The sequence below is a fragment of the Sceloporus undulatus genome, chromosome 1 (genome assembly GCF_019175285.1).
Source record: "Sceloporus undulatus isolate JIND9_A2432 ecotype Alabama chromosome 1, SceUnd_v1.1, whole genome shotgun sequence".
Taxonomy (NCBI): Eukaryota; Metazoa; Chordata; class Lepidosauria; order Squamata; family Phrynosomatidae; genus Sceloporus; species Sceloporus undulatus.
Genome location: NC_056522.1, coordinates 42515091 through 42529608, shown reverse-complemented (window position 1 = coordinate 42529608; position 14518 = coordinate 42515091). Strand labels below are relative to the sequence as shown.

At 41.2% G+C, this 14518-nt stretch overlaps 1 protein-coding gene across 5 annotated transcripts in view; it reads left to right on the top strand.

The window, feature by feature from the left end:
- Positions 1–13425, top strand: part of LOC121928356 (HHIP-like protein 2) — a 72026-nt gene extending 58601 nt beyond the window's left edge. For 3 of the 5 annotated variants that reach the window (XM_042462927.1, XM_042462952.1, XM_042462943.1), the window contains 4 exons: positions 2981–3126; positions 5063–5144; positions 10009–10091; positions 12486–13425. In XM_042462927.1, coding sequence (XP_042318861.1) covers positions 2981–3126; positions 5063–5144; positions 10009–10091; positions 12486–12868 — 694 coding nt within the window. In that variant the 3' untranslated portion in view covers positions 12869–13425. Of the gene's footprint in view, positions 1–2980; positions 3127–5062; positions 5145–10008; positions 10092–12485 lie in introns of those variants that run through there. The other 2 variants (XR_006103493.1, XR_006103491.1) reach the window with 2 other exon arrangements.
- Positions 13426–14518: the final 1093 nt, after the last annotated feature.

Sequence of the window (14518 nt, the reverse complement as noted above, 5' to 3'; positions counted from 1 at the left end):
CACTCATTCTATATCTGTTCATTTCATTTTTTCACCCTAAGTGCAGTACCTTACATTTCTCCGTGTTCAAATTTATTTTGTTAGCTTTGGCCCAGCATTCTAATCTATTAAGGTCATTTTGAATTTTGATCCTGTCCTCTGGAGTATTACCCACTTCTCCTAGTTTGGTGTCATCTGAAAATTTGAAAAGTATGCCCCCAATTCTTACATCCAAGTCCTTGATAAAGATGTTGAATAGCACTGGGCCCAGTACAGAGTCCTGTGAGACCCCACTGGTCACCTCTCTCCAGGATGAAAAGAAGCCATCATTGAGCACCCTTTGGGTTTGGCCAGTCAACCAATTACTAATCCATGTAACAGTTGCCTTGCCTAGCCCACATTTCACTAGCTTGTTTGCAAGAATGTCATGAGCAACCCTGTCAAAGGCCTTACTGAAATTAAGATATCCACAGCATTCCCTTCATCTACCAAGCTGGTAATTTGATCAAAAAAAGAGATTAGATTTGTCTGGCATGACTTCTTTCTCTGAAACCCTTGTTGACTTTTTGTGATTATGGCATTGCTTTCTAGATGTTCATAGATTCTCTGTTTAATGATCTGCTCTAGAATCTTTCCTGGTATAATGTCAGACTAACTGGATGATAATTGCTGGGATCCTCTTTTTTTCCCTTTTTGAAGATGGGGACAACATTTGCCTTCCTCCAGTCTGCTGGGACGTTTCCTGTTCTCCAGGAGTTCTCAAAGATTATTGCCAATGGCTCTGATATTACATTTGCCAGTTCTTTTAATACCCTTGGATGTAGTTCATCTGGTCCTGGAGACTTATATTCGTTTAGATTAACCAGATATTCCTGTACTATCTCCTTACTTATTCTGTGCTGAAATTCCCCTATTCTGTCCTCTGCTCCATTATCCTCAGATTGAGTTCCTTTTTCCTTTTCTGAGAAGACTGAGGCAAAGAAGGTGTTGAGTATTTCTGCCTTTTCTCTGTCTTCTGTTAGCATTTTGCCATCTTCTCCACGCAGTGGCCCTACCGTTTCCTTCTTCTTCCTTTTGTTGCAGACATATCCAAAAAAGCCCTTTTTGTTGTTCTTAACCTCTCTAGCAAGCCTGAGTTCATTCTGTGCTTTAGCTTTTCTGACTTTATCCCTACATGTGTTCGCTATTTGTTTGAATTCCTCTTTGGTGATTTCCCCGTTTTTCCATTTCTTATATATGTTCCGTTTAAAACCTAGCTCAGTTGAAAGTTCCTTAGGTGCGTTACAGACTGCCTGAAAGTTGGTGGTCTGCCGCCGCCACCATTAACGGCGACAAGGAGCCCCAGCGGCCAAACTGTGAGGCTCCCCGACGCCACAAAAAAGAAGCACCAAAATGGTGCTTCTTGTTGCGGTGTGCTAATGATGGCACAAGGCACGAATGATGCACTCGCGTAGAACGGGTGCCGCCATTTTGTACATCCCCAGGACGTACTATGGTTAGGGGCATGCGTAAAGCATGCCCTTTCCTAACCCTAGTACATCCTGGGGACGTACTTTATGCCTGTGTGGAACGGGCCTTAGTCATCCATCCTGGTTTCTTGAGACATCTCCAATTTTTCTTCCTCATTGGAACTGTTTGAAATTATGCCTTCAGTATCTCCGTTTTAAGAAACTCCCATCCATCTTGAACTCCCTTCTCTTTTAGTATTCCTGACCATGGGATCACCCCCAGTATTTCTCTAAGTTTACTAAAATCAGCTTTCCTAAAATCTAGAATGCATGTCTGACTATGCCTGGCTTCTCCTTTCCACTGTATAACAAACTCCAGGAAAACATGGTCATTTCCACCTAAGGATCCCACCCCTTGCACTCCATTAACTAGGTCATCCCTGTTGGTTAGGATCAGATTCAAAATAGCTGATCCCCTTGTTGCCTCTTCCACCTTTTGGACAATGAAATTGTCTCCAAGGCAAGTGAGGAATTTGCTAGACGTTGAGCATTTTGCTGAGTTTGACTTCCAGCAAATATCAGGATAGTTGAAGTCACCCATCACTACTACATCTCTCCTTTCTAGATGTTCTAGAAAGACATCATCCAATACTCGGTGTGTGTGTGTAGGTGCGCACATACACAGGCACGCACATTCACCTTCAAGGTGCTTGCAAATTTATTGTGACTCCATGAATTTTATAGTGTACACTGGTGCCTCGGGTTACGAAATTAATTCGTTCCGCCATTCCTTTCGTAACCCGAAAATTTCGTAACCCGAAAAGGCTTTCCGTTAGCACTGGAAAGCCTATAGCTGCACTTTGCAGCATTTGAATTTCGCGCCGAAATGAATTTCGTAACCCGAAAAATATTTCGTAACCCGAAACAGTTTTTGCCAATCCAACTTTTTCGTATCCCGGAAATTTCGTAACCCGATCATTTCGTATCCCGAGGCACCAGTGTATTCTTAGTCAAGGAATAGTCAGAGGTGGTTTTGCCAGTTTCTTCTCTGAAATATTGCCTACAGCACTGGGTATTCATTGGTAGTTTCCCATCAGGAATAACCCTGCTTAGCTTCCAAGATCAGATGGGATTTTGTGCCTTTAGGGTTGTAGGAGGCAGAAAATACTGAGGAGGGAAGACCTGAGTCAGTGGATAATAGGGTAGGGCAAGGACAGAGAATCACTGGAGCTCCAGTTGTTGATGAACACCAACTCCAATTTACTAGAGTAAGCAATCAGGGATATGGGAGCGGCATAGGTTTCTTACCCCAGGGTAGTGGAATAGGGTGCAGGACTTTAAACATTTTCTAGCAATGAGAATTAGTAAAAAATATATATGTTAGAGCCACTGTTGATCAAGCTTACTTCTGCTGAAGGACGTTAAGATAGAGGCCGGGGAGGGATCCATCTTCATTTCCTTCCTAGGCATGTATCAGCAACATTTTCCCCCTCATGCTTAAGCTCCATGGAACTATGAAACCATGAAACATAAGATTTTGTTTTTTCATCCAGTCGACTTATGGCTTTGCAGGAAGACGAAAGAACAAACAAATGGAAGAAACAAGACATTTGCATTGGCAGCACTGTAGCCTGTGCTTTTCCAGGGCTGGTCAGCTCTTATAGCAAATATGTTATCTCCTTTGCTGAGGATGAAGCAGGTAATGTTTGCTGCTCCGTCTCTTTGCTTAATGAAATTGTTTGATGGAGAAGATTGTAATAGCAGCCCTACTGCAAGCAGTATAGCTTTATGGTGGTGGTTCTTTCTTTTAAACAAAACAAAACAAAAACCCAGAAGAACTTAGTAAATTATTAAACAGTATTTCCAAGCCTATTTATTATGACACCAGTGGTGTGATAATTAACAATCAACTCTTGTTTTTCTCCTAAATGTAAATACTGTATATACTCGTCTATAAGTAAAAAAAATTATGTCCAAAAATTGACCCCAAAATCCAAAGTCCACTTATTTACAGGTCAGTATGGTAATGTGATAGCAGCTCTTTCATATTTCCTCATGTTGTGCAGAGAGCAGTGTCATTCTCTCTTGAGCCAAGCAGAAAGAGTCCTGGGTGATTGATTGCTGTTAAACTAACAGAGTTGCTCTCCTGCCTACGCTGCTGCTGTTTCAGTGAAAGTTGAAACAAAAGCTGAAACTCTGAAGCAAAAAGTCTCAGTTAGAGTCCCTCTTGCCACATGCACACATACACACACTGAAGGAGCCTCCAAGTTTTACCCTCAACTTATCCATGGGTCATGGCAAAATCCATAATTTTGGCCCCAAAACCTGCCCTCGAGTTATACATGAGGTTGACTTATGGTTGAGTATATACAATAAGTGTGGAGGTAAGTGGGATAGTCTTTGGCATTACAACATGCGCGAACGGAGGAAGGTAAGGTTTCCCTCCCATATTGCGATTTCATTAAATATTGCCTTCGCACCCAACTGGGGGGAGAACTTCCCATTGATGCCAGTGGGAGGCTCTCTCTCACTCATTGCTGCATGGTGGTGGTGGTGAGGAAATATTTTTATGGAAATCGTAACAGAGGACAGCTCCCTTCACCATATCTTGCAATGCCCACCGTGCCTATGTCCACCATGGTTATGCAACTAAATACTAGTTCTTGGGAGAAATGATGGGCAAGAACTATTGTCTCAGGACCCACATGTAGATATCCTAGAAACATCTAGCTGGTGATGGTGGGATGCTGGAGACTGAACCTAGTGGACCATTGGTCAAGTCATTTGTTACTGTTATGTGCCTTCAAGTCAACTCTGACATAAGGCAAATGTATCATAGGGTTTTCTTGGCAAGATTTATTCAGAGGAGATATGCCATTAAGGCTGAGAATGTGACTTGTCCAAGGTCATCCTGTTGGTTTCTATGACTGAGTGGGGATTCAAACTCTGCTGTCCCAGAGTCTTAGTTCATTACTCAGTGTACCACACTGGCATGCAGGCTCTTCTAATGTGCATATCACATCAGGTCTGCTCAGCCTAAATCCTATCAAACCAAATACAATTTACCAGGCATATAAATTGCCCTACCACAAGTTGTGTAAGGCTTCTGTTTTTATGTTTGCCTGAAACTGTAGAAACAATAGAATGTCAAAGAAATAGATGCTTTGCAGGTTATAAAACATGGCTGCATTTACCTGGGAGTTTACAACTTGTGCCAGCCTTGATGATATAGAAAAGAGTTGGGCAACAGGGTTGGTCAGAGAACCAATGTTCTGAGGCCAAACCATGCCAAAAACGAGAAAAACAAAACCTGAGGTAGACTATGGGTTTTGAAAAATTGGTATTGTTAAATGGTAAACAGTGTGTGTGTGTGTGTGTGTGTGTGTGGGGGTGATGTTGGGAGTTGCAACCTATTCCAAGAGGGAATTACTGCTCCTGGAGGCTTCCAGAAGAGAATGCAGTGGGAGAGGGGTGCAGAAAAAAGGTGGTCCAGGAAGTTTGGAAGAATCAAGGGCTACAAAAACACTCTTGGAGAGTGATACTTTGCCTACCTCTGAGGTAGAGGAAATGCAACCTACTCAACTATTGATTGAAGTTTTGCCTGAAATCATTCTTTCTTCTTCTATTGCCTCCAGGTGAACTATATTTTATGGCTACATCTTACCCCAGTGCCTATGCTCCACATGGTTCAATTTACAAATTTGTGGATCCTGCAAGGTTGGTACTCATAGTATTCCTTAGTATTCATGATATTCCTATTAGGCAGATTAGGCTGAATGTTGATAGGTGGCCTAGTGACACTCAGTGAACTTCCTGGCTTAGTTGGGATTTGCACCTGGGTCTCCTGAAACCTACTCCAAAACTCTAACTACACTGTAGTGTTTCTTCAAAAAGAAAAGAAAAGCAACAAGAACCACCCATGTACACGGAACTAAGTATGTTCAGAAAATTGTTACATTATTCTTTCACAGCATAATGATTTATTTATTGGAATAACACTTAGGCTAAACCCAATTGTCAGTATGAACAAGAGTAGAATTACTGAATCAAGAGAAACTTTGTATCTGTGATTGTGTGCATTCCATTGACTCAATGGAAATGGACTACTTGGAGCTTATTGGGCCTTAGGCTGCAATCCTGTACCAGCAACCTTGGGAAATAAGCACCATGGAGCTTGATGTCTACTTAACTTTGAGTAGACATGTATAGGATCCCACTATTAGTTCATTTATCAAGTCAAGGCTGAAATGTACATTTCACATTGGACCTATGCCAATGGATTCTGCCATTTTGAATTACAATTAACATTTATGCCTTGCTTGATTCAATCCCAATCTTTCTTATGAATCACTACATTGTGTCCTTCAACAGAGAGAAGCTGTTGTTGTCAGTTATTTTTTGGACTACAATTAGCAGAATTCTCCAATCAACATGACTATTTGCTATGGGATTCTGGGAGTAAGATGGCCTGCATGCAGTGCACAGAGAGTACCTCTTTCTGGGTTACTATAATTAAATATTGCAAACAGCATCACAATTTTAAGTCACTCTCTCTCTCTCTCTCTCTCTCTCTCTCATATATATTTATATACAATACCACAGATTGTATATTACATTTGAAACATAGGCATTGTTCAAAAAGTTTTATGCATCTAATGTGCAAGACTTGATTGAAAGACTCTTCTGTCTGTCCTGCTCATAGTATTGCAACAGTTGGATGCAGTCTTAAAGCCATAATAATAATTTTAAAAAAACCAAATTAGATGTAATCCTTCTCTTTCTGAATTCAGCTAGCAGGTACAGCTCCTTCCCTAGGACTTCCCCATCCACTGGGTCAAACCAATAATGCATAGTGCTCCTTGGTAGGGTGAGGAAAACAACTTGCCCTCTCGACCCTTGCCCATCATGGCTGGCCGTCCGGGGAGGATGCATTGAGGACGTTCCTTATGGATATCATCAATGCGCTTTTCAGAGAAGGACATAGTCCATCCTGTTTGAAGGAAGCGGCTGTTAGGCCGCTTCTGAAAAAACCTTCCCTTGACCCCCTGGATATGAATAATTACAGGCCAGTCTCTTTACTACCATTTTTGAGCAAGGTGATTGAGAGGGCGGTTGCTCTTCAACTCCAAGCTGTCTTGGATGAAACTGATTATCTAGACCCATTTCAAACTGGCTTCAGGACAGGCTTTGGGGTTGAGACTGCCATGGTTGCCTTGACCGACGATCTGCGTCTGAGCATCGACAGGGGCAGTGTGACCCTGTTGGTGCTCCTAGACCTCTCAGTGGCTTTCAATACAATAGATCACGGCATCCTCTTGGACCGCCTGAGGGGGTTGGGTATTAGAAGCACTGCATTGCAGTGGTTCCAGTCCTTCCTCTCGGGCAGGTCCCAGAGGATGCTGCTCGGGGACAGCTGTTCCAATAAAAGGGAGCTCAAGTGTGGGGTTCCACAGGGTGCTATACTGTCCCCGATATTATTTAACATCTATATGAAGCCACTGGGTGAGATTATTCCGAGTTATGGAGCTGGGTGTTATCAGTACATTGATGACACCCAGATCTATTTCTCTGTGTCTCGTTCGTCGGCCTCGAATTCTAATGGCATCTCCTCTCTCAATGAATGTCTCCAAGCAGTATGGGCTGGATGAGGAAAAACAGATTGAAACTGAATCCGGACAAGACAGAGGTGCTCACGGTAGCGGCCCCGAAACCAAGAATTGGATTGCAACCTCCAGTCCTGGATGGGGTCACACTCTCCTCTAGTGACTGTGTTCGCAGTCTGGGGGTGCTCCTTGATTCGTTGCTCCTAATGATAAATCAGGTACAGTGGTACCTCGGGATACGAAATACCCAGGTTACGAAATTTTCGGGATACGAAAAAATCCCATAGGAAATCATTGTTCCGGGTTACGAATGTTTTTTCGGGATACGAAGAAAAATTTTGGTGCTTTTTTCGGCTTTTTCGCACGAAACGCGGCTTTTCCCCATTAGCGCCTATGGCAATTCGGCTTACAAAGGCTTTTCGGGTTACGAAAGCGGCCGCGGAACGAATTAATTTCGTAACCCGAGGCACCACTGTAAATGCAACAATCAAGAGCGCCTGTTATCAGCTTCAGCTGATACGCCAACTGTGCCCTTTTCTGGAAGTAAGGGATCTCGAGACTGTTGTACACGCGCTGGTAACCTCATGTCTAGATTTCTGTAATGCGCTCTACATGGGGCTACCCTTGTGCTTGAGTCGGAAACTGCAATTAGTGCAGAACATGGCAGCCAGAGTAGCGTCAGGAACCTCAAGGAAAGACCATATTATTCCAGTATGAAAGTCCCTCCACTGGCTGCCTATTAGTTTCCAGGACCAGTACAAGGTGTTGGTTATCACCTTTAGAGCCCTAAATGGCTTGGGTCCAAACTATCCCAGGGACCGCCTCCTCCCATATAATCCTCCCCTCACACTCCGGTCCTCTGGGAGGAATTTGCTACAGCCTCAAAGATCTAGGCTTTTGCCGACCTCCCGGAGGGCTTTTTCTGTTGTCGCCCCCAGATTATGGAACGACCTGCCAGACGAGATCCGTCAATTGAGATCTTTAGACAGCTTTAAAAAGACTGTCAAGACAGATCTCTTCTGGCAGGCCTTTCTGGGATAGATAACCCTGGCCTCAGGAACCCTCTTCTCATGAGAATCCCCAAGGTCCTCCTTGGATATGCCACCGTAGTTTACTGTTTTATTTGTTTTGTTTTGTTCTGTTCTGTTTTGTTTTTGTCTTGTAATAATGTGTATGTGTTAATGTTGTTTAATTTGTTGGTTTTAATTATAATTGATTTAATAATTTTTTAAGGGGGGAGGGAATTTTGATGTACAATGTATTGTATTTTATTGTTGTTAAGCCGCCCCGATTGACCTCAAAGGGAAAGGATATAAATTTATTATTATTATTATTATTATTATTATTATTATTATTATAGTGGTTACAAAAGCAAAAGTTAGGATTACTGTGGAGCATGAGAGTATTCCTATATGGCAAGGGAGGATAATAGGAATGGCTACACCTAAAGCTCTATCTCTCCTCTATGTCCATGACCACTGCTTCCACTTATTACCAGTACTTGTCTTACCAGTTTATCAGTTTGTGGATACTGAGGGAAACCTGCCCAGGGCCCATCAAAATTTAGAGGAGGATTTGGACAGATGCTTATTTTGCATTTCATTTACTCTGAGCAATCCTTATTTTCCTTATGCCTGTTTGTACATATATAGCCAGTCAGCCTTGCCAAATTATTCTAATTCCCATCACATCCAGCCGGTATGGTACATGTGAAAGGTGAAAGTTCAAAAAGGCTGCAATGGGGAACCCTGTCTTTTCTCATGCTCAAGGAAAGTTGGCTCAAGTGTACCTTCAGGGTACCTTCAGTGATCCACAGTCTGGAAAACAGATGAAAATGCATCTTTGTGTGGCACTTATTTTGGTTTTTATTTATTTTAAAGTTGAGACAGAGCATAGAATTCGGCTGAAATTCAAGAACAAGTCTAGTACAAACATGAAAGCTGTTGACAGAAGTTAAAGAGTTAGAGGTTCCAAGTAACTGCAGCCACATTACAAACATCAAGAACAAATCATATTTCATATCCTCTATTTTTGTATTTCTTTTTGTCAGCGGATATCCAAAAGACTAATGTATGAAGCGTTATTCAGAGCATAAAATAAGGAAACACTGCTCTCATCTTTCAGAGAAATACTGAGGCTTTCCTAGTACAGGAAATAACCCAGGAGATAAATATAGCCTGTATTTATGGCATTACTTCCCTGCATGGTAGATGGCTCTGTCCCAGGACTAAGGCATATTTGGTTTTCAAGGAGTTTTGGACTACACTTTCCTTATTCCCTTACCATTGGAAATGCTGTTTGAGCCTTCTGGGAGGTGAGGTTTACCTGGAGGGCCCAGGTTTCTTACTCCAGAATGCACAGCTGACATGTATCATATGCAGCTGTGCCCACAAGTAGAGCAACTGAAATATATCAGAACATGGAAAGTTACTTTAAAAACCAATTAGCTATCCACCCACATTAGCTATCAATTTTTAAGAGTAACTCTTGGCTGCCTTGTTACTCAAAAGTGTCTGGAAAAATTTCATTTTAGTATTTTTTTTACACCAAATGCTCCAAGGTGTTGGCTTGTGGTGCGAAGCATATCTTAGTAGGCCTTACATACCCTGTGGTTATATAAGTAATTAAAACTAGGTTATGCTGCAAAAGAAGTGAAGTATGTGGCACATGAGACAGCATTTGGCAGCAGTGGGGAAGATATAACACACAGAATGACTATTACTTACCTTTCACTTGAATTAAAATTGTGAGTACTAGAGATATGGGTCACTATTATATCAAGAAGGCTACCTATGAGATTTAAGAGAGAAAGTTCCTTCAGGTTTTTTGCCTTTCTTCTCCCATCAGAGCTTCATGATTTAACAGAAAGGTCAGTGTATATGAGCTAGATCTAGAAAGAGTGGGTCTGAAAGAAACCAAATCCCTCACCAACTCTCAGATGTCCACATATGATATTTGTGACTGAACCTGTTTTCTAGGAGAGCTCCACCAGGGAAGTGTAAACAGAAGCCTGTTCCAGTGAAAACAAAGAGCAAGCGAATCCCATTCACCCCACACACAAGTAAGTCAGCAGAGGAGGGTTTTTTATTTTTTTGTTTTGATTATGTTGTACAAATATGAAAACACACCAAAAGGAAGGATCTGTTCGTTATTTATTCTAATAATTTATACACGGTCTTTCATCCTTATGGATACCAGACTGATGCACAATTAATACTTTTTATAAATACAAAATGTAATGAAAATATAAGATGAAATCAACAAATATAGGTAAGAGGTAGACAATACAATAAAAGAAACAATACAATAAATGGAACTGCTGACCTTTAAATGTCTGGACAAACAGCTCCACTGTGGAAAAGGAATGGAAAGGGAAAACCTGGTCTAGATGGCTTTACTGCAGAGTTTTATAAAGGCATTTAAAGAGGTTCTTGTTCTTCATTTATTAAAGTTTTATACTAACAAACGTATAGGCAGTTAAGATTACAGGTAGCTAGAAGCACACAAGGCTGATATCCATAGCAGATAAAGATATCCAGTCTCTTGGCTCTTTTCACCACATTTCCCTTTTCAATTGGAACGTAAAAACATTTACACCCAAATACATTAAATAAATAAAATAATACATTTACTTATTCTTGGTTATATTTATCTGAGCCAGACAGGTAGGCAAAAGGAAAATTCGCTACAAAGGGTCCTAAATATAATTCATTATACAGTGGGTGGGAATTGTATGGTGCATGGCTTACATACCATTCTTAGGAGGGGCAGATGTATTTCCCCCCTCCAATTTCCAAAGACCATAAAAAAGCCACCAAGAGCTTTTAGAGCAGGTGGCTTTGCCCATAAAAATTGCCCGGACACTGATAAAACAGCCAAAATACTTTCTAAAATTAACTGGAAGTGGTCACCAGAAATGTCTCATCTCGGTGCTCCCTGCAAAATTGCATTCCCTGGAGTCATTATTTTAGTCAGAAATCACCTTTTTCTGCCGTTTTGAAAATGTTTGGAGAGACTGAACTTTCCTGGGGCCTTAAAGGGCTCTCTAGGACCTCCAGGGGCCTCACATCATGAGTGGACCCCATGTTTTCCACCCCAGTCATAAAGCTTGGGTTAAAATGCTATTTCCAGCAGCTTGAATAGAAATGGGACCCCAAAGCAGCTGCTCTTAAAGGCTGGCTACAAAGAGGCTTTGTTTGAAAAGCTTATCCCTAACTGCACTTGTAAATGTGTGGTCTCACTTGTGCAAACTGTTCTTTTAAAAGATTCTCCATATGTACCCTCTGCTGATTACAGTATTTGAAATTTTGGAAAAGTTTATTCCAATATTCTCCTTTTGCCTTGCAACCACTATGGCTTGCTGTTGCTGTGTCCTTCTTCTTCTTCTTCTTCTTCTTCTTCTTCTTCTTCTTCTTCTTCTTCTTCTTCTTCTTCTTTTTAACTTTTTTTTTTACTTTTAACTTTAAATTGTATTTATTTTTTAAAAATGAAATGCCTGGGTAAACACTTTATACAGATTCTGAAAGGACTGGAGTGTCAATCCAGACATGACCCTAGGACAGTGGTTTCACAGGGGTCGCCTAAGACTATCAAAAAACACACATTTACATGTAGTGATGAAAATAATTGTATGGTTGGGGGTCACCACAACATGAGGAACTGTATTAAAGGGTTGCGGCATTAGGAAGGTTGAGAACCACTGCCCTAGGAGGCTATCTATACATTTTGCTTAGCAAGGCGAGTATGCAAATAATCTCACTCACGTATTCCTGATTCGCTGTTCACACTATTTTTTTAAATCGAAACCACATTTATGCACATCTCTATGAGTAATGTTGCCCACACGTGTCAGCACTGAGAATAAAGATGGAGTCAATAATGTGGATGTGTTCAAAACACGTTCAAGACATGCAGAGTTTTATCCTCAGTCTATCTGCACTGGTTATTCACACAGCCAGTGGTGTGAATCTTTTAGGAAATCTCGGCCAAACAAACAGACAAACAATCCAAGATCAATTATCCAGGGTTTTGTGGGAGGGGAGGGGGTTGGTAGCCCCCCTGAAAAAAGTTAACTAGATACGTTCAAAATTCATCTTAACAATACAGATTCAACCCACATTCTACTAGGATTATTTACACTGTGAATAACCTTTAAAGCAACTGTCAGGAAGCTTTGGGGACTTATAGAGCAGTCTAGGAATGGTCAGGGGGTTGCAAAAATAATCCTGGGGATCATAAGGTTCTTACACAATCAAGGTGCCACAGCAGAGAATGCTTTCCTATCCAGTATGGCTCCTCTTATGACTTTGCTGTCCTACTCCTGGTTGGAAATGGAGGTGCTGGCGAACAGGGGACATTTTTTTAAAATGCATTGTCCATTCTGCTTCAAGCTAAGATCTTTGCCATGTGAATTTACCAATATATATATATTTTGTGGGGGGCAATCTTCTCACAGAGACTGTCCTTGAAGTGCTCAAAGAACGTCTTACGACAACCCAGTCTCCCAGAACAGGCCTTAACTCCACTGAATCACCCCCAACTTCTAGAAAGCCTGCATCTCGCAAAGACTCAACCAAACATAAGCCAGAAAAGCCAGTTAAGGCTGATAAAAAGCAGCAAATGCCACAGCTCCCCAAGGCCCAGGAGTCCAAGGCACAAAAGGAGAAGACTCTGCATGCGTCCAAGGCAGCAACATCCTCACCGAAGAGGAAAGGCTCACAGTTAAGGAGAAGCAAAAAGAAATCTCCCCGGGTTCCCAAAACGAGATCAGCAGCTGAGATGAAAACACAGACAAAGAAGAAAAAGAGAATGAGGGTGAACCTAGGAAGCACTCCTTGAATTTCCAATACAGATCAAGGAGTCAAATGGTTGGAAGGTAGATGGAATTTCTGGGCAACCCCTGTTGCTTCCATTTTCATCTTGCTTAAGAGAATCAGATCAGTGTGTAGTTTTCATTCAAAAATATATACAGTACAATAAATATTCAACCATAGCATAAGACTGTCACCTATAACAGATGCAAGGCATACATTTAATTACAAGCTTAACTGCCCCAAACAATGTCAAGGTTGTCACTTTCTAGAAATCTATCCCAAAAGTCCATTTTATCAGTTCAAGTAAGTAGTCTGGTTACTGTTTACTGTAATGCTGTGACAGAAACTGCAGCTGTGTAAATGGTAATGGGTTGCATCCCTTGTTGATCATCATGGCAAAAAGCAGGGATTTGCATTTGTACAACAAGGAACACAACTGAGAAAACTGCCCAACCTTTTATGTTTTAATTATAATAACTAGGCAGTTTTAATTTCTCTTATCAGTTGTAACATACTTTCTAAAGAAGACATCTTCTCTCTGTTCATTCAATTAAATATTATTGGATAAAAATAAAAATATTATTGGATAAAAATAAAGATAAGTCTGTTTCTTTGAGTCTCTTGTCAGACAATAATTTTTAATTACAAGAAATGTTCTACTTTCCATCATGAAAATGAATGTGCTTCTACAACACACTAAGGATTATGCTTATAGACTAGTATTTTGCACTTGGCAATTGCAAAGATGACAAGAGAACCTTTCAAATGTTGGGAAAGGTGAATGCCTGGATAGAAAGGGCTCTCCCTTCATTGCTGTTTACTAAACAAAGGTAAGCATCACAACTGAAGCTCCACTTCCCTTCTTATCAGGGTTGGAAAAAGCCCCCAGTTTTTCAAAAACAAACAAAATAACTTTTGGGTAGGGTTGACTTTTTACTATAGTTTTTTGTGATGTTTTCGGGCTATGTGGCCATGTTCTAGAAGAGTTTCTTTCTGACGTTTCGCCAGCATCTGTGGCTAGCATCTTCAGAGAATGCTTGGCTACCAGTCCTGAAGAATAGCAAAATGAGGACTCAGCAAATGCAAATTGGAAACCACTCAGAGTCAGGGGCTTTCCAGCAGATAATGATTACCAATTACCAGACACTAATCCTCTTTTGCATTAGCCTCCCAGCCTAAGGCTGGTCATCAGCACAGAACAATACACATGCAAATCACTCCTGCATTCCCAGGCTCACACTGTGTGTGTGTGTGTGTGTGTGTGTGTGCGTGCGTGCACGCACACACACACACACACACACACACACACACACACACACCCAACATTTTCCAGGCAAACATTCTCTGAAGATGCCAGCCACAGATGCTTGCGAAGCATCAGGAAGAAACTCTTCTAGAACATGGCCACATAGCCTGCAAACCCCACAAAAAACTATGGATGCAGGCCATGAAAGCCTTCGACTTCACATTGACTTTTTACTGTGTAGAATTACACCAATATAGGACTAGGTCAGAAAATTAAGTAGCAAAACAGTTCAGATATTATGACAACTAGCTTAAATAATAATTGTTCTAAAAAAGTGCTCTCTCAATGCAAATAGTGTTTGCTGAACTTGTGTTAATTCAAGGATTTGTTTCTGAGTGGCATTTCTTGCACTATAAAAGAAGATTAATA